The sequence below is a fragment of the Etheostoma cragini genome, chromosome 6, assembly GCF_013103735.1.
Source record: "Etheostoma cragini isolate CJK2018 chromosome 6, CSU_Ecrag_1.0, whole genome shotgun sequence".
Taxonomy (NCBI): Eukaryota; Metazoa; Chordata; class Actinopteri; order Perciformes; family Percidae; genus Etheostoma; species Etheostoma cragini.
The window spans coordinates 4,999,318-5,024,478 of record NC_048412.1 but is presented as its reverse complement, the minus strand read 5'-3'; the positions used below and the strand labels follow the sequence as shown (position 1 = coordinate 5,024,478).

The window sequence follows — 25,161 nt, the reverse complement described above, 5'->3', positions numbered from 1 at the left end:
TGCGCTCCCCGGGTCGCTGGGGACGACTTGCGAGGGGAGGCTTGGACCCCGTTGAAACTGCGTGCAGTTCTAGTTTTAATTCCTATATATATATATGGCTGAGCAGGAGTCCCTGGTGGTGGTGCTGGGCCTGGACAGGGTGACACATTAAAGACCCAAGTGTCTTTGTCCAGGAGTGGGACATCATACAGGGTATAGGTTGTCTCCCGAGGTTTGTTGGGATTCATCTCTCCACTGGATCGTCCACAGAGTCAATTGGCTGCCATGTCACTATGATGTGTAATAAAATAATAAAAGACAGAAAATATTACTTCATAGCTTTATTTCACACTTGATATCTCTCACCATGAAATAGTTTTAATAGGCAATATTGTTACATATCTTCAATGTCCAACACGGAAAACATTAAAGCCAATTATATTCATTGTTATTTACTGAGCTCCAAGACTGTATTTCAAATTTTTATCTGAATTCTCAGTTTTTAGCATGTGTAGTGCTTAAAATCAGACAAATCTTAAGTGATTTTAATATCCATGTGGATGTTGAAAAAGATAGCCTTAGTACTAATTTCAACTTATTATTAAATTCAACTGGTTTCAGTCACAGTGTGCATAAGGCCACGCACTGTTTTAAGCACATCCTCTACCTTGTGCTGACATATGACATTGAAATTGAGGATTCAATCATATTTCCGCGGAATCCGGTATTATCAGACCTTTTTTTTATGACATTTGAATTCCTACTACCAGACTATACTAAATTAGACAAAAATATTCTACACTAGATGCCTATCTGACAGTGCTACATAGCTACATTTAAAGAAGAAATTCCTACAACATTTAACTCAGCAATTAAATATCATGCTTTAATACAACAGTGTACCTTTACGTTAACTTGAGTACCTCTCAAATTGATAAATTTGTAGACAGTGCTACGACCTGCCTATGGACAACTATTGCTCCGCTCAAAAGAAGATGATGAAGGAAAGGAAACTAGCACCTTGGTATAACTCACAAACCCGCAAATTAAAACAAATCTCAATAAAACTTGAAAGTACAGTTGTGTTCAGAATAATAGCAGTGCATGGTTTACCAAAGTGAATAATGCTTAAAATCCTTAGAATAGCTTTTAATTCCATAATAGTAATGCATTGGGAACATTGCACAAAACTGAAGTTATTGTGCTGGGCCCTAAACCCCTCCAAACTTCATTATCTTAAGAAAGAGTTACCCTGGATGGCATTGCCCTGTCCTCCAGCACTACTGTCAGAAATCTAGGAGTTATTTTTAATCAGGATATATCCTTTAACGCCCATCTAAAACAAACCTCAAGAACAGCCTTTTTTCATCTTTGTCACATTGCCAAAATTAGGAACATCCTGTCACAAAACAATGCTGAAAAACTAGTCCATGCATTTGTTGCTTCTAGGCTGGACTACTGTAAGTCCTTACTATCAGTTGCTCAAATAAGTCCCTTAAGACTCTCCAGCTGACCCGGAATGTTGCAGCACGTGTTCTGACAAATACTAAGAAAAGAATTCATATTTCTCCTGTATTAGCTGCTCTGCATTTGCTTCCTGTAAAATCCAGGATTCATTTTAAAATCCTTCTCCTGACTTACAAAGCTCTAAACGGTCTAGCACCAACATATCTAGAAGAGCTCTTAGTGCCTCATTGTCCCACTAGAGCACTACGCTCCCAGAATTCAGAGCTACTTCCTAGAGTCTACAAAAGTAGGTTGGGAAGCCTTCAGCTATCAACTGTGGAACCAGCTCCCAGTCTGGGTTGGGAGGCAGAAACCATCACTACATTTAAGAATAACCTGAAAACTCTTCTCCTCTTTGATGAGAGCTGCTCTCTCCTCTCCCTTTCCATTTGTGTGCATCCTGTCCCAGAAATGCTTATAACTAACCTAGTTCTGGTGAGCATCATATTTCCTTGCATTAGGATGGCACCAAGATCTTGGTGGCAGCAGTTGTCGTGGTCTTTCTGCACTCCCATACCCTGCATCCTACAGCGTCCACCTATGCTCTGCTTTGCCACGCTACACCTTGTAATGCCCTGCAGTGCCCTGCTATGACATGAACTACTACGATTACCATTTGTAGTCATCGTTTCATTTTCTTTATGTGCCTATTATTGCCACTGTGCACCATACCCATGTCACCAGCCTCAAGGCAAATGTTGTGGAGGATGACACACGATTTTATGACCTAAAATTAAAAGAAACGCATTCATAAAAAATAATTTGGAAAATGTATACCTCATATATACATATATAACAAAACACTTGTAAGTAAATACTTACGTAAGTTACAAAGGAGCAGTGCACCTTCAGCACTTGCAGTAAGATGGCCCATGAACCTGGTCTTCATCAACCCAAAAGCATGCTCTATAATAGAGCATTCCCAGGAGGGAGGGATGCTGAAGTGCTGGGCTCCCACACTTTGTACAGGCATCCTGTTGTGAGTGATGAGGAGGAGTGGATTTTGGAGGCATGGGTACCCCCCAGTTGGCAAGGAGGAAGTGCCCTGGAGGATGGTAGAGTGACCACCGGTAGTGTGGGTTTTAGCAAATACTCTGGAGTTGTGGATTGACCCAGGCCAGCCCACGTATGCGTCAACAAAGCAGCCATGATGGTCCCACATAGCCTGCAGGATGGAAAGAAACCACCTGTTCCTGTAGCACTGACCACCAGGGCCGCCTGGTGGCTTGATGTGGACATGGCAGCCGTCGATTACCCCAGCTGCTTTCCTGAAGGCCCGGTGTCTCGCGAACCCTGCAAACCCATGAGACACTGCCTCCAGGTCTTCTGGGGGTCTTTGGGAGGTAGATGATCTGATGGCAAATGGCCTGCACCTTCTCATTGACTGACAATGACGCGGTGGATCAAAGCATCCAAATCACTCTGGAGACCACCCTCTGTGATGTCCCATTTGCCAGCCAGAACAAAAACACCAGGGTCTCGATAGTGACACACCATCCATGTCTCTGTGCCTTCTCCTTTTAAATGAATGTAATTATTTTGTGAGAAAGAAGCATGAAACCGCTTAAACTTTACTAAATTAAAGTTACTGTTTGATCTAACTACTTTCGCCTATCTTATTTTACCTCTCCATGGTCTGTTCGCTGTTTGGCCCCGGTGATCTGCTGCAGCTGTCAAGGTTGCTAGGCGACAGGAGCGGCACTTTGACGCAAAGAAAAAGGCGTAACCGTCCATTGACGTAAACAGGATATGCTCCGAAGACTAGACAGTCTCATTTTGGAGACCGCGGGTTCGGCCTTCGTGTGACTTGAAGGATGCGGCCGAGGTAGACTTCAAAGGCTGCAACCTCCGAAGGATGCAGCCCCTGAAATCATGCTTTGCATATGACGTCACAACTACTAGCTGGTGGGCAAGAACATCAGTCTCCTAGCAACAAAACTTAGTAAGATAATCCTCTTCCAGGACGCCAGTTTTACTTTACAGAAGTTGGTGATTTGAGGTGAAAAAGACATGCTAGATTGGATGCACTGACTGTAAATGTAACAAACAAACTCAGGCATGCACACATACTGTACAGATGCAAAGAAACACAGACACATATATTCAGCAGAGAGAGACAGACAGACACAGAAACAGACACACACACACACACACACACACACACACACACACACAGCAAGCCCAGTAGGAGGAGAACATAGTTAAGTTTCATAGCAGTGAGTTGGAAGAAATAATAAATATCATACTTTTTATTTAGCAAAAAATGAAAACGGGTCCCACAGACCCGAACACCACACAAGGGTTAAGGTGGTAATGGTCATGCGGTTCCTCTCGTCAGTCCACATACATACAAACAAAAGACATAGCAACTTTTAGCGCAATTTTTTTACAAAAGCTCCAGCAAAATCTGCATTTTGGGCCACAACAATCTCAAAAAGGCAGCAAAATCCTGGAGGGACTGTTTAAAACAAGACAGATAAGAACAGGCATTTGTCCATACAAATATAGGACACACTGTAACGCTGGCTGCACAGATTATGTAGACGCAGACCATTGCAATTGACTGACACACACTATTAAAATCATACGCTTAGTCTTTCTACATGGTTAAGTTAATGATCGGGATATCATTTATATAATAACATTTTACTGTAGGCATGGTGTAGCACTACGTATTCAGATGAAGACTTCATCACACGACGGAAGAGATTAGCAACCCTTGAGTTACAAACAACTACCTGTTTTGCCACAGTATAATTGGACACCTAGCAAAGCTCACACCGGACAAAAGCGCAAAAGCTTTACAATTTAGCTTTGGAAAGGTCTTTTTACCTTTTTACTGACAAAATTGCAAGTCAATCAGGTTAAAACTCTGGCTCTTTGCTCATTCCCCCCTCTCTCTCCCCTTTAAAGTCTTCAGCTGTCCAAAGAAATAAAGGCCTAAAAATGCCCATAAAATAATCTCAAAAAATGAAAAGACAAAAAAACGTTAGAGGGTACCACCACTCTTTTCCGTCCCTTCCTCTCGCCCAAGAACCCCACACAGCTACAGCCTGCTGTTTAGTGTGGCACTGACTTGCTCAGATTGCTCCCTTTCTCTGTCTTTTTTTTAAATAAGACGGGAAGCGGACCTCAAAGTTGAACTTTGCTGTTAAGGAAAGTAAACAAAGAGAAATGTTCTCCTCGTCTTTAAATGGCCATGAGTGGATACTGCTGCAATGAAATGCTTTGTGACATGGTAACCTTGGTTCTTTGAGTGAAGAGACTAGACTCTCTCCCCACCATACATATGGAATATGTTGCGGCGGATAACTAGTGTCAAACGTGGACATGTTCAGCATGTCTCCTTGGATTAGGGAGGCACCAAAATCATGGTTGCAGTTGTCGCCATGGTCATATTGGAATATCTGCATCCCTCTGCTGCTTTGCTCTCCGTTAATGCGTTGTACTCCGATCTGCACCCACCACTCGTCTGGCTGTACTTGCTTTGACCCACCACGGCGATCGTGTGTCCTCTGGCCTCCTGCGTGCCTTCCTTCCTTCTGTTCTCCCCTGGTTGTGGCAGGGCTTCGCTTTCTTTTGCTCCTCGCCAGTCTCTTTTAAACACTCCTCTTTCCTCCCACAACTCCCCTCAATTAATCATTAGTCCGGGCACGTTCCACCCACACCTGTCCTGAATCAGTCCATTAATCTTTGCAGCGCTGCCAATGTCAGAGGAAGGGGGCGGGGTCTGTCAATGATTAGTGTGTAAGGATTTAGCCCCACAATAAACAATAGACCCAGAATAGTCAATGATTAAAAAGACACGTGCAATTTATAAATAAAAACACACAGGGCACAACAAACCGTAAGTAAAACACATGCAATGTGCATTGCGGTGTATTCATTATACACCGCAATGCACATGCAAACATCAAATAAATGGCACACAGGGGTTTCCAACATACACGACGGATGATCCACATTTGACACTCGTTTTTAATTTTATGATTTTTGATTGAATAATAGACTATTTTTACAGTAATATTTCTTCATTAAAGTTTTCTGTAAAATAGTTCTGAATTAGTTAATACCAATCTTGTGTATCATCTCCTGAGTCGAGTTAAGGCCTTTAGATGTTTCTAAACATGCTTCTAGTAAGTGCACTTTACCACAAGACACAATAAGGAAAATGTGGCTTGCATGCTGTCTGCTTAAGTGCTGATTGAATTCAACTTCACAGCTTGCTATGCATTCTAACCCCAACCGGCCCGTCGCCTACGTAGAGCCTGGTTCTGTCCAAGGTTTCTGCCTAAAGGGCAGTTTTTCCTCGCCACTGTCGCACTGTTGCTTGGTCTGGAGGAAACTACTAGAACTGTTGGGTCCTTGTAAATTCTGGAGTGTGGTCTACATCTACTCCATCTTTAAAGTGTCTCGAGATAACTCTTGTTATGAATTGATACTATATATAAAATTGAATTGAAATTTAATTGAATTATGCACCCCAGATCCCTTACATCATAAAGATGAAGCAACCCTAGAGTCCAGCAGGAATGTTGAGTTTTCACAAAATGTCATCCATTCCTGTGAATATTTTATTTTTGATAACTGTGGAGAGGACCCAATATATTATTCCCACTGTGCTGTTTTTTTAACTGCACAGCGGTTATGACTGGGGTCTAAGCCTTCCGACTCCAGTTGCCCCTGACGACCAGGGGAGTGCGCGAAAGCCGGACCCAAAGCGTATTGGTGGGGAGGCAAAAGTCAAGAGGTTTAAGCCACAAGGTCTGCAATACATTGCTGTTGCAAATATCCCATAACATTAATTGAGTGTAAGGGCAGAAACTGGTTGGCTACAGCACCCCCTAATGGCCAATATTTGCCACATTTGGTAAAGAGCTTCAGAGAGGACTGCTGAGCAAGCAGCCCAAGTTTTGTGTCAATAGCATTTACTATGGCAGAGATGTTGCAATCACAAATGTCCCACTTAAATAAATTGAGTAATCGGCCAAAACAAATTAATGTTGATTATAGCGCCCCCTAATAGCCAATCCTCACCAAATTTGTTACAGAGCATCGGAGTGGGACCATGAACAATCCTTCAAAGTCTTTAGCTAATAACATTTAATTCGGCCAAGATATGTTATGATATGTGTTTGGTAGCTAGCTATGAAAATTTGTTGCATAACGTAGCAAACTTCTTTGAACATTTTTTTGTCAGGGCCTTTTGGAGATGCTACGTATCAGGTAGAAGTTGGTTTCACGCATTGTGCGATATGGCAAAAAAAACTTTTAAGCACAAATGGGCGCGTTCAATATCACAAAAAATGAATGTTTTTAGACAACCAAGGAGATGCCATCAACAATGTCAATTGTAACATTTCACTTTGGCATGTATTAAGTAGTAATGCTTATCAAAATAAAACTGATGTATTTAGACAACCAAGGATATGCTAGTGCTACTAGCTAGCTAGCTAGCTAGGTTAGCCTTATTGTTTGTTGGATTTGCAAGATCTTGCAAATAAAACTAAATATCTCGCAAAACAAAATCAAGATCTCGCAAAAGTGCTTGTCCCCAGTACATGTTTCTTTTGTCAAATTCTCTTTTTTTCCCCTCCATGTCACTTCTGGGCCTTCGTACGGTTCCACAGCCCTGCTGCGTGAACTGCGTAGCTTTACTACCGCAGTTGCCGGCCCCCTCGGGCTTGGACCCCTAATAATTAAAAATAATAATTCTGAGAAGAAGAATTGGGTTCCACAGCCCTGCTGTGCGAACAGCGTATCTTTGCTACTGCCATTTCTTCCCGACTCGGGCTTGGACCTCTAATTAAGAGGTATATAGGTTTAATTAAAAAAACACTCACTTGTCCAATCATCTTCAAAGCAGTAGAGGAAATGGAAGACCACCATGAGGAGAGCGTGGAAGGAGATGAGTGCAATGTACATCTAGGTTTGAAAAAAAAAGACACAATAAAGGACCATTCATTACTATACATACACATACACAAACTGCAAACAGAGGGTTTACTAGAGTTGTGACAATGTCTGTCCAATAAGACCTTGCAATATTAAATTTTGAAGATATTTCTTGTTGAAGTGACACAATTGCAGAACAGTGCCAGTATGAGAAAGTCAGGCTTTGACCTCAAAATTAGCATAACCCCCCCATTCTCCAAAATCTCGGAGACTCTGAGTTAACGTTTGCAGAGTGATAGTGGAGTTGCAGTTGGAAAAGTTCTGCCTGTAAATCTCAGCGTTAGGACGTTACAGAGTACCACCGCTCTCTCTCTCCCTCATACTAGCCCAGGACTCTTCAGCCCGGCAGCAGTTTAATATGTGGCTGGCCTCTCTCTTTCCTTCTCACGGTTTCCATTTTTTAAGTTGGGAGGCCGACGTTAAGCCTAACCTTACTTTAAATAATATTAATCAAATAGAAATATTCTTCTCTTATCTTAAAATGGTCATAAATTGATACAGAGCTGCCAACTTTTCCAAAAACCTTGGAGTGAGATTTGGGGGGGCCAACCCAAATTTTGCCGCGTACAAAGCCGTTTCTTTGGCTCTTTCCACATCATTATCCTTCAGGGTTTAAATTGGGATTTGTTATGTGGGGGGGGATGGGGGGCTCTCTTTTTTTTAAACAACCCTTAAATGGCACTTTCTGGAGAGTTTTGTGCAAAGAAATTGAGACATCAAGTCTTACATGATATGTGCAAAGCTGTTGGTTTAAGGGCCTTAGCACTGTTGTAGTATTAGATTTGGAGAGTTGTAATTTAGTCTGCAGTGCATGTCATTGCTCCGTCAACATGGTGGATCTCATTCAGACCGTCGCACAGACACAAAGGCCCAAAGTTTAGAGGTGGCTGTACGCTGCTCATCATCGGACATCTACGCACTAATGCAACGCGTCACTGCCCACAGCAGATCACCTCATTGTCTCCGAAAGCAAAACTAGTTGATCACGAGTGGCTCAACAGGTAGATATATAGATAAACTCATCTTTTGGAAATTTGACTGACATTTCAGCGCGGGAAATCGGGGTGTGGCGTGTGAGCGTGTGAAACCAGTCAAATTTGTCTCACGGCCAATATGTGAGAGTTGGCAGCACTGGAGTAGCTACTACCTTGTAGTACAGGTGGTTATTGCGCAGTGGATATAACACATGCCTTTGGTGTGGGAGATCTGTGTTCAATTCCCATTGTGATACATCAACCAATGTGTCCTTGAACAAGACATTTAAAGACACACAAAAGAGTTTTGTTAGCCCATTTAATAGCAGACTCATTCCTGCAGTGAACTTACTGTGAAAAGCACAAAATACTTCTGGTTGTTCTCTCCAACACAGTTATTGACCCAGGGGCAGTGGTGGTCCATCTTGCGTATGCAGCGTTTGCAAACACTGTGGGAGAGACAGCAAGTTTAGTGTTAAGGAAAAAAGAAATAAAATGTATACTGCATCCACCCTTCAAGACAACAATAACTGTAGAAAAGAAGTTAGATACAGCAGGTTGACATACGGAATTAAAAATGCAGGCTGTGTACTATCTTACAACAAAGACTTATTATAGACTAGGTCAGCCCCCTGATAGCAAAACCTTCAATATGAATAAACAGTAAAGAATAACCAAGCAAAACGCACAATAAAGTTTGAAAGAAAAGAAAAACTAGTGGCACGCAGTCAAGCATATTGTCCGCAGGGGGCTACCTGTGATAATTTCACCTATTTGGAAAACATTACTGCAACTTAATTAAGTAAGTTTACTAACTTAAAACACAAATAATGTTGATGCAGGCAAAATAGCTCTGTTAATTAAATCCACACTTAAACTGTCAAGCCACTAAGATTGTTTGTTTTTCTCTCTTTCTCAAGCACACACGTTCACCGGCTAAGTCTGTCTCTATACTCAATCTGGTATATTTGCTGTCATAACGGGACAGCTGGGTACAAGTGAACAGAGTCATTCAGAGTAATTGCAAAGCTGCATTCTTAATCAATCAACCAGGGTTAAAGTGGCCTGGAACACTCAAGAACTTAGGCTCCTTCAAAAAACAGTTGTGTTTAAAATAATAGCAGTGTGTTTAAGAAAGTGAATAATGCTAAAATTCTTTAAAAAGCTTTTAATTCCATGCTATCAATGCATTGGAAACACTGCACATTCAATTCCAAATCAGAACATGACCAAAATTGATCAAGCTCGTTTTATGTACCTTTACAGAAAGTGAAGAAAAAGTTATATTGGGCTGTAAAAAAAATAAAAAATAGCTGTATTTCCATTTTTTGTTATAAACTCAAACTTTTACTGTATAAACTAAAAAAATGATCAAGGGTTTGCTTTACTTTGAATCACTGCACTGATATTTAGTTGCATAACCATTATTTATGAGAACTGCTTCCTATCTTTGTTGCATGGAGTCAACCAACTTCTGTGAACAGGTATTCCAGCCCAGGACGATTAAACTACATTCCACAATTCCTCTGCATTACTGGGGTTTTGCCTCAGAAACAGCATTTTTGATGTCACCCCACAAATGTTCTATGGGATTGAGGTCAGGGAATTGGGCCGGCCACTCCATTACACCAATCTTGTTCATCTGGAACCAAGACTTTGCTCGCTTACTGGTATGTTTTGGGTCATTTTTTTTGTTAAAAGACCCCTTTCAAAGACATTTCCTCTTCAGCATGAGGCAACATGACCTCTTCAAGTATTTTGATGTATTAAAACTGATCCATGATCCCTTGTATGCGATAAATAGGCCCAACATCACAGTATTAGAAACATCCCCATAACATGATTTTTGCACAACCATGCTTTACTGTCTTCACAGTGTGCTGTGGCTTGAATTCAGTGCATGGGGGTGATTGGACAAACTGTCTGCGGCCCCTAGACCCAAAAAAAACAATTTTGCTCTCATCAGTCCACAGAATGTGCCATTTCTCCGCTGGCCAGTCAATGTGTCTTAAATTTGAACCTAGTCAGTACATGTCTTATTTCCATCAATGGGACTTTACGGGGGCTTATAGCTTTACATCACAGCCGTCTTCTGATCGTACCATCACTCACAGGTAACTTGAAGTCTACTTTTATTTTCCTGGAGCTGATCATTGGTTGAGCCTTTGCCATTTTGGCTATTCTTTGATCAATTCCAATAGTAGTTGACCGTTTTTTCCCACGACGTTCAGGCTTTGGATGCCTTTTCAAGGCATTTAAAGTATTTCAGTGTGAAATGCACTCTAATCAGCAAGCACATTTGCTTCCATCCTTCCTTAAATATTAGTCATAATTGACACCTGTTTCTTCAAAGAATCAATCACCTCACTAACTGAACACAACACTGCTATTATTTTGAACATGCTAGTTTCAATTACAGATTCAATTACACAGAATGAGCTGCATTCATTTCATGACTGTTTGTTGGTTTTCTATGACTCTCCAACACTTACTAGTAAATTATTTTCCATGTGGAAAAATCACTTAAACCAAAAAATACGATTTATGAGGTTAGTGATAGTGATTACACAACTGTACATTAGTGTTACATTCTGCAGGACAGGAAAGTTGAGTGTCTGTGCTAGGGTTTAATATTTTCCCAAAAAATTAGATGAATCAGAGTCCAGGAAAAGATGACCTATTTTCCAGGAATCCTGTGAAATAGCTGTTTTTATGGATTTATTTTTTTAGCCCAAGCATTGTATCAATGTCATAGTATGCATTCCCAAATGGACATTTTTTACATTTGTATTATTATTATTATTATTATTAGGGCAAAGATCACAGTTTATGTCCATCATCAATACAGTTTGCAATGATCAATTCTGCTGCGCGATCAAGTCAGCTGCTGCAGCGCTGGATATGAAATGCCAGGTGGATTGTCTGTGACTTCTGAAAATCTAGGCAACCCGTATAAAAACAATATTTTACAGAACCCTACCCTAAGCCCATACAAACAAATGGAATGTGCTAAAGTAAACCATTGAATGATTCTTAAACCAGTCTGTTAAATGAAATCCATTCTGTGGCTGTTGAATTTTACATATGGCTGCAAAAGGGAATAACCACTCAAAGTTAACAAAATATTTCTTTTATTAGGGCATGGCAGGCATATTTCTCTTTTAAATATACAAGTTCAACTAAATGAAAGAAAACCACCCACAGAACTGCACTGGAAAAAGATTAAAAAAAATAAATGCCTAAACACTGCAATATCAGCATTGCATTGAACTTGTGATAACATATTTATTTTAGTTTGTAGAGCATTTTCACCCTGCCCTTTCTTTTTCTTATGGAAATGTGCGTTCAAGAAGCAGAGAGCGTTGATAGACTGCGCTCAGGTGGTTTTGGATTTTTTGTGACAAATTGGCCGCAGACAGAAAATACTCTCTCCGCCTCCACAGATGTAGACTACTGCTGCGTAATGATTTTAGTTTGTTTGTGTTTTGGCCTGTGTGTTGGTATCAACTGCCAATTTTGACAGCTGGGCAAGGTGGCCAGATTTACCTATAAAAACGCAAATCCAGTGCACTACAGCTATAGACAGTGTTTTCTACAGGTGGCTTTACAATAGTACAGGCCAAAAGTTTGGACACACCTTCTCATTCAATGCGTTTCCTTTATTTTCATGACTACTTACATTGTAGATTCTCACTGAAAGCATCAAAATTATGAATGAACACATGTGGAATTATTTACTTAACAAAAAAGTGTGAAATAACTAAAAACATGTCTTATATTCTAGTTTCTTCAAAGTAGCCCCCCTTTGCTCTGCTTTGCACACTCTGGGAAGTCTCTTGATGAGCTTCAAGAGGTAGTCACCAGAAATGGTTTCCAAACAGTCTTGAAGGAGTTTCCGGAGATGTTCAGCACTTGTTGGCCTTTTTGCCTTTACCGCAGAGTAAAGCTCTCCCCAAACCATCTTGATTGGGTTCAGGTCCGGTGACTGTGGAGGCGTAGCACGCAATCACTCTCCTTCTTGTTGACATAGTCCTTACACAGCCTGGAGGTGTGTTTGGGGTCATTGTCCTGTTGAAAAATAAATGTAAAAGTAAAAGTTGTGTCCTACTAAACGCAAAACCAAATGGGATGTTGCATGTCGATGCAGGATGCTGTGGTAGCAATGCTGGTTCAGTATGCCTTCAATTTTGAATATATCCTCAACAGTTTCACCAGCAAAGCACCCCCACACCATCACACCTCCTCCTCCATGCTTCACGGTGGGAAACAGGCATGTAGAATCCATCCGGTCACCTTTTCTCAGTCGCGCAAAGACACGGAGGTTGGAGCCAAAGATCTCAAACTTGTATTCATCAGACCAAAGCATAGATTTCCACTGGTCTAATGTCCATTCCTTGTGTTTCTTGACCTAAACAAATCTCTTCTGTTTGTTGCCTCTCCTTAGCAGTATTTTCCTAGCTGCTATTTGACCATGAGGGCCTGATTCGCACAGTCTCCTCTTAACAGTAGTGAGATGCGTCTGCTGCTAGAACTCTGTGTGGTATTCATCTGGGGACTGTTGCACATAAGTAGAATAAAGATATCCAGGATAAGTGAAAAAGCGCAGCTTGATTTAGTGTGATTAATCTTAATCAGTTGCACGTTTGCCAATCCAGGATGAACAGGTGAAGCTGTGTCAATCCAGGTGTAGATAGCTGGGATAAGTGCACGTTCACGGCTTTCTTACATAGACCACGATATCGATCACAGATTTACTGATGCAGAAATGGAGAAGACGCATGCGACATGTGTTTTACCCATGAGCAGAAGCTTCTAATGGAAAGTAATGAGGAGGTGAAGATTATGCAAAAAGGGAAATACGGATCTTATCGAACGGAGAGAAAAAAGCCCAGACTACCAGACAGACCAACTGAATGTGTAACATAAAAATATATATTTAGCCTACAAGTCACTTCACATTTTTACAAAGCTGTAGGCTACAATGTTTTTTAATCGCTTTAAATATGCTAGTTTCTTGTATTCGTTTTATTGCTGTATCTGTTTTTATGTGATAGATGTGCTGGTTTTACTGTAAAGTGTCTTTTGAATAGCCTGCCATGTAAAGCAAAATATAGATAAAGTGTATTATTATTTAGCCTACTTAGCAGAGGGAATTATGTTTCTCGGGAAATGTACCCTAAGGACTCTAAGCTTAATTTCAAACCCTCATTCACAACGCAAGAACATGTTTTACAACCATATGCACAAATCTCTATTAGCTGTCTAATTCTTTGTACAATTAATGTTCATACAGAACAATCAGAAAGGGATAAAAACTAGAAAAAGAATTAAGTGACTTCAATACACACTGTGAGCATATATGTAAAACATTATTCATGTTTTTTTATTCTTCTGACAAGTGACAGCACCAAAATAAAAAGCAATTGTTATGTTCCCGGTGTGATGAATGTAAACCACACTATGTACAGTGAGGAAAATAAGTATTTGAACACCCTGCTATTTTGCAAGTTCTCCCACTTAAAAATGATGGAGGGGTCTGAAATTGTCATTGTAGGTGCATGTCCACTGTGAGACATAATCTAAAAAATATATTCCAAAAATCACAATGTAAATGTAAATGTGCTGTATTTATATAGCGCTTTTCCAGTCTTAACAACTGCTCAAAGCGCTTTTACATCTACAGGAAACATTCACCATTCACACACATTCATACACTGTAGCCGGGGCTGCCGTACAAGGTGCCACCTGCTCATCAGATAAACATTCACACACATTCACACTCCGATGAGCAGCACCGGGGGCAACTCGGGGTTCAGTGTCTTGCCCAAGGACACTTCGACAATGACTGCAGGGGCGGGGATCGAACCACCAACCTTCCAATTGGCAGGCAACCGCTCTACCACTGAGCCACAGCCGCCCCACTTTTAACTGTTTGTACTTGTGTTTTATCTGTTTTAATGATTTTGTGTAAAGCACTTTGAATTGCCCTGTTGCTGAAATGTGCTATACAAATAAAGCTGCCTTGCCTTGCACCTGTTTGAGGTTGTTAGCTGCATAAAGATACCTGTCCACCCCATACAATCAGTAAGAGTCCAACTACTAACATGGCCAAGACCAAAGAGCTGGCCCAAGACACTAGAGACAAAATTGTACACCTTCAAAAGGCTGGAAAGGGCTACGGGGAAATTGCCAAGCAGCTTGGTGAAAAAAGGTCCACTGTTGGAGTAATCATTAGAAAATGGAAGAAGCTAAACATGACTGTCAATCTCCCACGGACTGGGGCTCCATGCAAGATCTCACCTTGTGGGGTCTCAATGATCCTTAGAAAGGTGAGAAATCAGCCCGTAACTACACAGGAGGAGCTGGTCAATGACCTGAAAAGAGCTGCGACCAACATTTCCAAGGTTACAGTTGGTAATACACTTAGACGTCATGGTTTGAAATCATGCATGGCACGGAAGGTTCCCCTGCTTAAACCAGCACATGTCAAGGCCCGTCTTAAGTTTGCCAGTGACCATTTGGGTGATCCAAAGGAGTCATGGGAGAAAGTCTTGTGGTCAGATGAGACCAAAATTAAACTTTTTGGTCATAATTCCACTAGCCCTGTTTGAAGGAAGAAGAATGATGAGTTCCATCCCAAGAACACCATCCCTACTGTGAGGCATGGGGGTGGTAGCATCATGCTTTGGGGGTGTTTTTCTGCACATGGGACAGGGCGAGTGCACTGTATTAAGGAGAGGATGACCGGGGGACATGTATTGCGAGATTTTGGGGAACAACCTCCTTCCCTCAGTTAGAGCATTGAAGAAGCTGGGTCTTCCAACATGACAATGACCAGAAGCAAACAGGCAGGAGAACCAAGGAGTGGCTCTGTAAGAAGCATATGCTATTATCAAAATAGCAGGGTGTTCAAATACTTATTTTCCTCACTGTACGTACAGTATGTAGGCCACGTTATTGGTCCAGGGATGTGAGACTCATTGAGAAGCTTATAAAACCAATGTAAGCTATAATAAAAATTAGGCCAACATATTAAGGAGTAACACAAACTATCCTTTTATTAAAGAAGTACAAGCAACAATAAAATGAAATCATGAATGTACTGGTCTGACCAGACTGCCATTTACGTCATCTGGTAATATCGCCGCATTGTCCCACATAATCTCCGGAGCGCGTCCTGCATAAACCTGAAGTTGCACACACCACATACACCGCGCTGCTCATCTCTACTTTTACAGAGAGTGTGGACACTGATGTGATGCACACGTCTGCCAGTAGGCAGTGGCCACTGGGCAGTGCCCGCACGCCAGGCAACCTCAAAATACTACCGTCCCACCTCGGGAAAAGTCCCGACTCTCCCGATTCCCACTCGGCAACTGGGGGCCAGTGCAACCATTTCCAACCATCTAAACAACTGCAATAGTAGGGTTTAAATCAAACTCGTGACAAATAACGCATATTAATAAAAATAAAGCAGAACACATTTAGAAGACAACAGAATAACTGTTAAACATGTTTATTTGGGATCAGGGCGGCAGCTGATTTAACACGAGACTCCAGGATTAATCGCAGCCTCACTGTTAGCCTGCTCTGGACCAGGCTAGCCACAAAGAATAAATCCCCATGGTTACTTGGCTGGGTTTAATTCAACCTGGTTTTGTGCGACCAAGTCAAAGCTAAATTCATACAGGATAACTTGAATCTCCCGGCTTAATCACTTATCCTGGTTTTGTGCAACAGGCCCCCGGTATCTAATCTGAGCTGCTGTTAACTTGCAATTTCTGAGGCTGGGGACTCAGGTGGTAAGGTGGTAAGCCGCTCAAAAGGCAATACAACAAACCTATATTCGCATCTTAAGAACCACCACAAGCCACTTTACGATGAGTGCATGAAACAACTACCCCCCAAAAAAACACAGCTAACGTTAACCAAACAAGCCTCGCTAGCGAGTGCTTTTGCTAGTGGCACAAAGTACGAGAAAAACTCAAAGAGACATACTGAAATCAACAACGCTATAACATACTATTTGGCCCAAGATATGTTGCCCATCCACGCAGTGGGAAAAAAAAAGGCTTTAAGAAGCTTCTGGATGTACTAGACAAACGTTACCAAATCCTATCCCGCAACTATTTCTCACAGATAGCTATCCCAGAACTTTATGAACAGTGCAGAAAGGCGGTGCAGGCGGAGTTTGGAGTCGGAAAGATTGGATATATTTTAGACTTACTCAAGTACTGTACTATGTTGAGTTAATTGTACTTTACTTGAGTCTTTTCATGCCACTTTTTACTCCACTTTAGTTACTTGTTACTTTTCAAATTTAGATTTTTTTGCACACAAAACAGTTTATAAAATAAAGTGTTTTATTATAAATGGAACTACACAAAGCCATATAACGGTCTATAAGTTCAGCTGAAATGATTAGACCATTGAACACACAAGTATTTACACCTGTAAAATGTGATGATTTTTCAGCTTTGAGTACTTTTACTTTAATACTAACTTTATATACATTTACCTGATGATATACTTGCATGCTTTTGCAGGACTTTTACTTCTAACAGAGTAATTCTACAGTGTGGTATTAGTACTTTTACTTAAGTAAAGAATCTGAATACTTCCTCCACCACTGGTGATGACTGGGTGTCATAAAATAATATATTAATATTTTGATTTTGTCTTTACTTAATTTTATCTTTAGAAAACGCAATTAAAGATGATGCTCGCATTGCCAAGGCTACAAAGGTGTGCAAAAAGATTGTGGGCCACTTTTCTCACAGCTGGAAGAAGAGGAGAGCTTTGACAGAGGCACAGAAGGAGCTCAACCTTCCAGAGCACGCACTGGTTACAGAATGCCAAACCAGATGGGGATCCCAGCAGCACATGATTGAAAGGGTGCTGGAGCAGAAGAAGGCGGTGGCTTTGGTTCGCTCGGCCGACAAGAACCACAGGCACTTGGTACCGACATGGCAGGACATTGACGTTCTCGAATCCATAAACAAGGCCCTTTCTCCCCTGCAGGACTTCACTGATGCACTGTCAGGGGAGAGCTACGTCAGCGTATCTTCTGTAAAACCAGTCCTCCATCTTCTGAACACTCAAGCTCTGATTCAAGATGAAGAGGACACTGAGCTTACCCAGTCCATCAAATCAAAGGTCCTCCAGTACCTGAATGGCAAGTGGGATCAGGCCACAGAACATCTGCTGGACATGGCATCCTTTGTGGATCCACGATTTAAAACAAAATATGTCGGTGTGGAGCGCGTCCCAATTCTCACAACCAGGGTACAATCAGAGATGAAAGAAATTGCAAGAAAGGTAAATGTTTTTGGAAAAATATTTTTTTGAAAGTAAATCATGAGTGATGTAAATACAGTGGTGTAAATCATGGTGGATACAAAAAATGTCAAATTCAAATTTACTGGGCCAAATGTATTATTTGTTTTTATTCTGTGGTCTTTCATAACAGCGCCACTGTGACTGAACCCCAGGATCAGACAGTCCCAGCCCCACCCCCACCAAAAAAGGCCAAGAGGTTGTTGGGGAGTCTGCTGAAGAACAGCACTACCACACCAGCTGTACAGGTTCTGGTAGATGATGCCGTCACAGCTGAGCTCAACAGCTACCTCCTCACCCCCTCCATTGACAGCGAAAATGATCCCTTAGCCTGGTGGAAGTGTCACAAAGGGAGCTACCCCACTTTGAGCAAGCTGGCAAGAAAGTATCTGTGTATTCCTGCAACTAGTTCCCCATCAGAGAGAATATTAAGTACAGGGGGGACATTGTGACGGCTCATTGTTCACGTCTTAAACCAGCTATGGTTGACATGCTCGTCTTTTTGACTTGCAATCTGTAGTCTACCTGTGAGTTGCCGGGGAAAGTACAAATTGCCTTCTAAAGGCGGATGCACGGTTGTTGATGGGCCCTGTTTCTCTTGACATTTTATTTTTTTTAGATTCATTTTATTTTTTCTAACATTTTCTGTTCTATAAACACGCTCATTTATTTATTTTATACTGTACAACCAGTAAAACATGTCCTGTTCTGTAGTAGACATGGTTATTATTTATTTATTCATTGTCTGTTGAAATAAACCTTGTGTTGTAAGAATTTGTTTTAATTGTTATTAATCTATTTTTATGCATTTTCCCATAACCTTTGTAATTTTACATATGTTTAAAAATATCGAAATTAATATCGATATTGCAATATTCATTTTTGATATCGCAATATCAAATTTTTTTCATTATCGTGCACCCCTAGTTCAAAGGTAGTGATGTAATTAAACTAATAGCTCATTTTTTTTGTGTGTGTTTTGTATAAAGATATCTCTGGTACTGCCCTACAGAGGAATGTTTTGCCGACTGACACAGACTGACTAAAATGTCTCTTCTTGTGCATGAGAATAAAAATACAACAAAGACATTTGACTGACTTAAGATCTTTATTGAACAAATCCTTGTTACTCAAATTTCCTTATCAAAACACTGCAGCTATAAGAAGAAATTGGGTTTGTGAATACCCTAATGTTAGAAGTCAGTTAGACTTTGGATAGTTAGAATTTCATGCCTTACCTGCAATGGTGTGCTCGGTCAGGCTTGATGCTGCAGCACTTGGGACATTTGTAAACCACCTGCCCTGGTTTCAGCTGAAGACTTTCTATGTATTCCTTAGTAGCATTCCCTTTTGGCACCGCCCCCTAGTAACATGAACACAAAGTAGATAACTTAAGCATAATTTGCAGTTCATTAAGCATTATAATGAAGTAGATAGGATTTAAATGTACATTTTTAATTATTTTAATAATATAATTTATTTAATTATATAAAATAAAGACCACAAACTTGTCTGCATGCCTTTGACAGTCTGTCACTTAACCTTTGAATATGTGTGTGTGTGTGTGTGTGTGTGTATATATAAATGACACCAAACAACTGCCACTTACAGGGTCAGTGCACATAGCCCTGAGGTGGGAGGCAAGGGCAAGAAAGGCCAGAATGTTGAACAGGGTCCCATTTACAATGTTGTACATCAGATTCTTGGAGGGCAGCAGCATCACAAACAGCACTACAAACTCTGCATATAACAACAGCAGCCAGGTGATGACGGCGCACACAATGCCACAGATGTCCCTGATGAACCACATAGCGGAGGCAGAGGAAGAAGTAATGACATCTTTGGAGATGGGGATACGCTGCTCGGCCTGTAGGCAGTTGGCCTCAGCCCTGCCTTGCCCACGCCCGTGCTCCACATCCCTGCATCTGTGCACTGGGCTCTTCATCCTTCATCTAAACTAGATGCCTGCTGCTGCCACGGGATTTTGCTGTGCCTTTAGGACTCAGTTTCAGTCACCGAATACTGCAGAAGAAGAGCAAAACGGTGGCAGATTAAAAGCAAGTTCAAAGGTTGGATTCTCTAGAGAAGTGGGAACGCATTTTATACATTAAAAACTTATTGTCAGAAAATAGTTTAAAAAGAATTTCCATCCCTTAATGGAACCTTAAGTGATTTCTCGAAACGCTTTTGTTTTGCTAGACCAACAGTCCTAACCCCTCAGTGTTTCCCACTAACTACCTAGAATTGGCGGGTTGTCATAGTCTAAATTGTCCCACCACAGTTTAATATTGAACCAAAAATATTTTTACACCTAACTTAAACTAAATCTGTGTTTTTGTGCCGATGCTCCAGCAAGCATATCTCTAAGTCAGGTCAGTCACGCCACCCGGAAGAAACACTAAAGAAGAAAAACAAGAAGCCCCCACCCCTGCCCTGCTGTTCACTCACACACACACCACAGACATGCCCTGGAAACAATGTATGTGTTAACGCATGCAATGTTATATTTAGGGTATATACTGTAATCCTGTCCCAGCTGCACTTGCCTGACTCCACAAGTGGATCACATACCTCCCCGGCGTGTAAAGCTGGGAAAACACGTATCTGACTCTCTGACTATTAGCACAGGTTCTCTTAAACTGAGTCATTTTCCCTCTGCAACATTCACATGGTTAGGATGCTAAATCTCCTTCTGTTATATTGGCCTTGTTACATGACTGTGACCAGCTGTTCATCAGATGTATGTGAAAACATGAGACCAAAATGTTTTTTATTATTCATAATTTTATGTATAACTTGAAACATGTTATATCTGTGTATTAGGGCTGCGCAATTATGGCCAAAATGATAATCAAGATTATTTTGATCAATATTGTGATCACGATTATTCTCACGATTATTTGTTGATTTTGACAAAAACTAATTTTATTGTCCCATAGGCTGTTTATAACTGCTTTCACATCCATATTATGTTACATTCTTCTTATGTTGAAGCTGTATGTTTTATAGAAATACAGCTGAAAAACAATTAGCCATCTGAAATAAATAGCATAGGATATATACTATTTTTTAATGCATCTCTGAGAAAGCTCCTTCACTTGTTTTCAACAATACCTGATTAAAAGAGCGTGGGAGATAGAGGGAGTGCGATGGACGTACTCACAGAGCAATGGGTGATCATTATGAATGGGTCCAGTATTGGTACAAATACAGGTTTGCCCCTCATACTTAACAATATACAGCTGTGTTAATAAAAAATTTAAACTGTAGACAAATGTCAGAAGTGTGGAGCGGCCACGCTGTGTGGCAGAGTAAGAGGAGAGAGAGTAGAGTAGAGATCCAAACACAGGCACGGCTTTACAGAAAAAGTGGGTAATGTAACGCAAAAATAAACCATATCCATATAACAACATTGCAGCGGATGCGAGGACGTTAGCACCGGTGCATCCTAGAGGAGCTTACAGCTAAAGAACGCTAACTAGCACCGACTAGCACTGGTCACTGCTGTTGTCTGAAAAACAACAGATTGCTCAAAATGTTGCGTTACCAGTCGGTAAACTGGTAAACCTTGAGACCGACGTATAACCGTCTGCTATCTGTTGAATTTTCCTCCTGTTACTCTGTCCTCTGTGACTGTCTACATCTAGAAACTAGGCTGCGCAATGCAGGGAATAATTCTAACTGACACATGATCAGAAAGTGGTTTACGGAGCGGTAGATGGGCTTTGCAAAAAAAAAACTTGAGCGTTCTATGAAATCACGCTTAAAAAAAAAAAAAAAACTAATCACAATCACGCAAATTTTATTGTGGGAAGTCAAAATCGTGATTGTGATCAATATTCGATTAATTGTGCAGCCTTACTGTGTATGTTTCTTGGCAGAGGAGTTTGTCCACAATAAACAGTTAGTCATTGAAATATTTTTAGTGAACCAAAGTCGCCTACATCAAATGTCAGTTGTCTACAACGTGTCACCAACTGGAAAACTCTGTTAGCAAAATCTAGCCCGAGTTTCCCACAGGAAGTGGTGTGAATGGTGTCGTTTTTCCTCGGAAAAATGTTATTCCAATGTCCGTTAACATTAGTCCACCTACAGGTGGGAGACAGTGGAGCTCTGAAAAAAGGAGAGATGATAGTGGATTTTAGGAAAGATACAGCCCCACCTGACCCTATCACCCTGGGTAACTCCACAGTCAACACTAGGGCTGTTGAAATGAATTCCGAAAGTCTAATATAATTTGAATAGTGAGAAAAGAAAAAAAAAAACTATTTGAAGGCTGAAATTACTATTCATATGTTGGCTAAAAAGCTACTCTCCCTCTTCTTGCTTTGGCCTACCCGTGACAACGAAATGCTTTTGTCATGTCACGACTGAGGAGCAATGATGAGGCGGGAGTGAGAAAGGCATTGTGAGGTCTTAAGATCATGGAGCTAACATTGCGTACCGAGTTAATGTTAGTACAGGGGGAGTGACAGGATGGGAAATAGTTTTAACACAACTTTAAAAACAACATCCACCCAAATGCTTATGTGATAATTAGTGAGCTCGTTCTTTATTCCTGGCTCTGCCCCAAACCTGGTTCACTTCCTATCTTTCTGACAGATGCCATTACATCTCCATCAACAACTGCAGGTCATCTACCACTCTAGTCTCCCATGGTGTCCCCCAGGGCACAGTTCATGGCCCCCTTCTCTTCATCCTTCACATGCTCCCCCTTGGACAGATCCTCCACCGACATGGCCTCCGTCTCCACTCCTATGCGGATGCACTCAACTCTACCTCTCCTCAAAGACCATCACAGCCTCCACCCGCTCAACCCTTACAGCTTGCCTCACTGAAATTAAATAATGGATGCAAGAAAACTTTCTCCGACTGAACTGCATAATCTCAACTAGGGCTGTAATCAACCAAAGAAAATCTTGGTCAACTGAAGTCGTGAAAATTTTGACTAAAATTTGACTGAGGGAGGGGGGTGGTCTGAAAGTACTGTCCTTGTAGGCTATTTGTAGTATATTAAATTGTTTTTGACCTAATTATTTCGCACTGAAATGCCACTCGTCTGTCGGTTCAGACAGCGCTGCATCAGCGCGCTGTGCATGTCCTTGCACGGAGCGCTGAACATTGGAGCTCGGCTTTGTGGCTCAGACATGTATAGACTATTAATTTAAAGCTTTTACTCTTAAACACAAAAGGCACGTCCACTTTAATGTATATTTAAACATATCTGTGGTCAAGCTCAGTGCCTTGTTGTGTTGTATTAACTCTGAAACTTTCTCTTTGAGTCCCTCACATTTTGCGTGATGGTGTGGCGTGCTGGCGCTGTATATTAACAAGTTCTTAAACCTCAGCCCTCCACAACACCATTGGGCCTTGCGTTTGGATGATAGAGGCTTAACATCCAGCGGGGTGTGGGTGTGTCTGGGGAACGCTAGAGTCGTTGCAGGTGGGTGCGCCTATAAAACGATTAGTGAAATATGCCAAATCTGATGTGTTCATATAGCCTACTCAAAACAGACAGGGCAACCTAACGCAGACAAGTTAGCTTACCGTTTTTAGGTGATATGCCATGTTTGTAGTCAGCTGCAATATGCAAACTGTTGCTTGCAAACTTTGCATTCAACTTTTTTTTGACTGCCAATGTCTAGTTCTAGTTCTTTCTTCAATCTATCTCCGGTGGGTTGGGCTAATCCAAAAAAAGGTGAAACACAGTGGTGTTCTAAAGACAGACTGTCACCTGTGAAACCGGGATGCTCTGAAAACACCCCCATTAGCAGTTGGTGCTTTCCACCCATAGACCGCCACGGTCTATGCTTCCACCTGATGAAATTAACACGGCAAAAAATCGACCAATCAGAATTTTGGTTGAGCCAGAACGTATCGACCAATAAATCGACTAGTCGACTGGGAGGTTACAGCCCTAATCTCAACCTCGTCACCAAAACAACCTTCTTTCACCTTCGTAACATAGCACGCCTCCGCCCCTTTCTGTACCCCACTGCAGCTGAAACACTCATCATCTCCAGACTGGCCTACTGCAACAGCATTCTTTACGGACTACTAGAAAAAATCACCAACAAACTCCAATGCGTCCAGAACTCAGATGCCCGCCTTCTCACCTCCACCCATCGCCAAGACCACATCACCTCTGTTCTCCACAACCTCCACTGGCTCTCAGTCAAACACAGAATCAGATTCAAAATACTTCTCACGTACAGAGCACCTCGCCCCTTCATACCTCTCCAACCTTCTCACCTGCCACACTCTCTCCCACCTCCTAAGGTCTGCCGATGCCAACACCTTCTAGACCCTCAGAACTAAGCTCCAGACCTGGGGAGACAGATCCTTCTCAGCTGCTGCACCCACCCTTTGGAACGCCCTCCTCAACCATATCAAACAGTCAAGCACCCTCCCATCGTTCAAACAGACCCTCAAAACTTCCTGTTAAGACCTCTTTCCCCTTCCCTTCTTATGTGTCTTCCTTTTCTTTTTTGTCCGTCATGTCTACGTACCTTTTGTTTGTTCATAAATCAAAAAGGTTCGGAAAAGCGCTACCAAAATAAATGTAGTATTATTATCATTATTATTATTATTATTATGATTAGCCAATAGCCAATATAACCACTAACATTACAGTTTTCAACCTGCCAAAGAGTGATTGCAGCTCAAATTACTACAGATAATAGCTTACACTCTATAATCTGTCAAATATAACCCTCATGGATGATTTCAAATCCTTTGAGACTAAAAACACCTTTTAGTCGATATTAACTATAATGTTACTGGCTAAATTGGCTATTTTAAAAGGTATTTCAACAGGTAATCTCTGACTACACCTTTACTGAAAATCAACCAATTTTACTATATAAATATGGAGATTTTTCAAAGTAAAATCCCTAACTTCTACTGTTTAACCCTCTGAACCCGAGAGACTTAACCACAAGAAAAAAAGCACCTCTGATTCACAGTTTAATCATTTAATAACCATAAAAGAAAGAGACTTACCAAAAGTTGCAGCTAAAAGCTAACAAGTTAGCGGTTACAGAGGTCTCTTCCGGGTCTTTCTAGCCTCTAGAGGTGATTTTCTATCCAGCCTGGAACTTGTGCCTTCTTGGGGTCGTTGAGCATTGAATCCAAACTGTTACATCCAAGATTTATTCACTTAATGTCCATAATTCATCGCATTTTCGCTCATTTCTGCGCTAGCTCCCGGCTCCGTGTCGGCTCTCTTTGTGTTTACGGAAACTGCATGCCCATTTATGGGAGACAACGTAACCCAAAGAGAATGGAGTGGGGACAACATAACCCAGCAGCTTCTCTGCATTGGCTTCCTGTCAAATTTAGAATACAATTTAAAATCCTTCTTCTCACCTACAAAGCCCTTCATGGTCAGGCTCCATCTTATCTTAAAGAG

The 25,161-nt window shown here is 41.3% G+C and overlaps 1 protein-coding gene across 5 annotated transcripts in view; it reads right to left on the bottom strand.

The window, feature by feature from the left end:
- Positions 1–25,161, bottom strand: part of LOC117946044 (palmitoyltransferase ZDHHC3-like) — a 59,304-nt gene that overhangs the window by 22,353 nt on the left and 11,790 nt on the right. For 3 of the 5 annotated variants that reach the window (XM_034873859.1, XM_034873857.1, XM_034873858.1), the window contains exons 2-5: positions 19,360–19,772; positions 18,989–19,113; positions 8,767–8,863; positions 7,329–7,410 (exon numbers count right to left, since the gene is read on the bottom strand). In XM_034873859.1, coding sequence (XP_034729750.1) covers positions 7,329–7,410; positions 8,767–8,863; positions 18,989–19,113; positions 19,360–19,695 — 640 coding nt within the window. In that variant the 5' untranslated portion in view covers positions 19,696–19,772. Of the gene's footprint in view, positions 1–2,311; positions 3,003–7,328; positions 7,411–8,766; positions 8,864–18,988; positions 19,114–19,359; positions 19,773–25,161 lie in introns of those variants that run through there. The other 2 variants (XM_034873860.1, XM_034873861.1) reach the window with 2 other exon arrangements.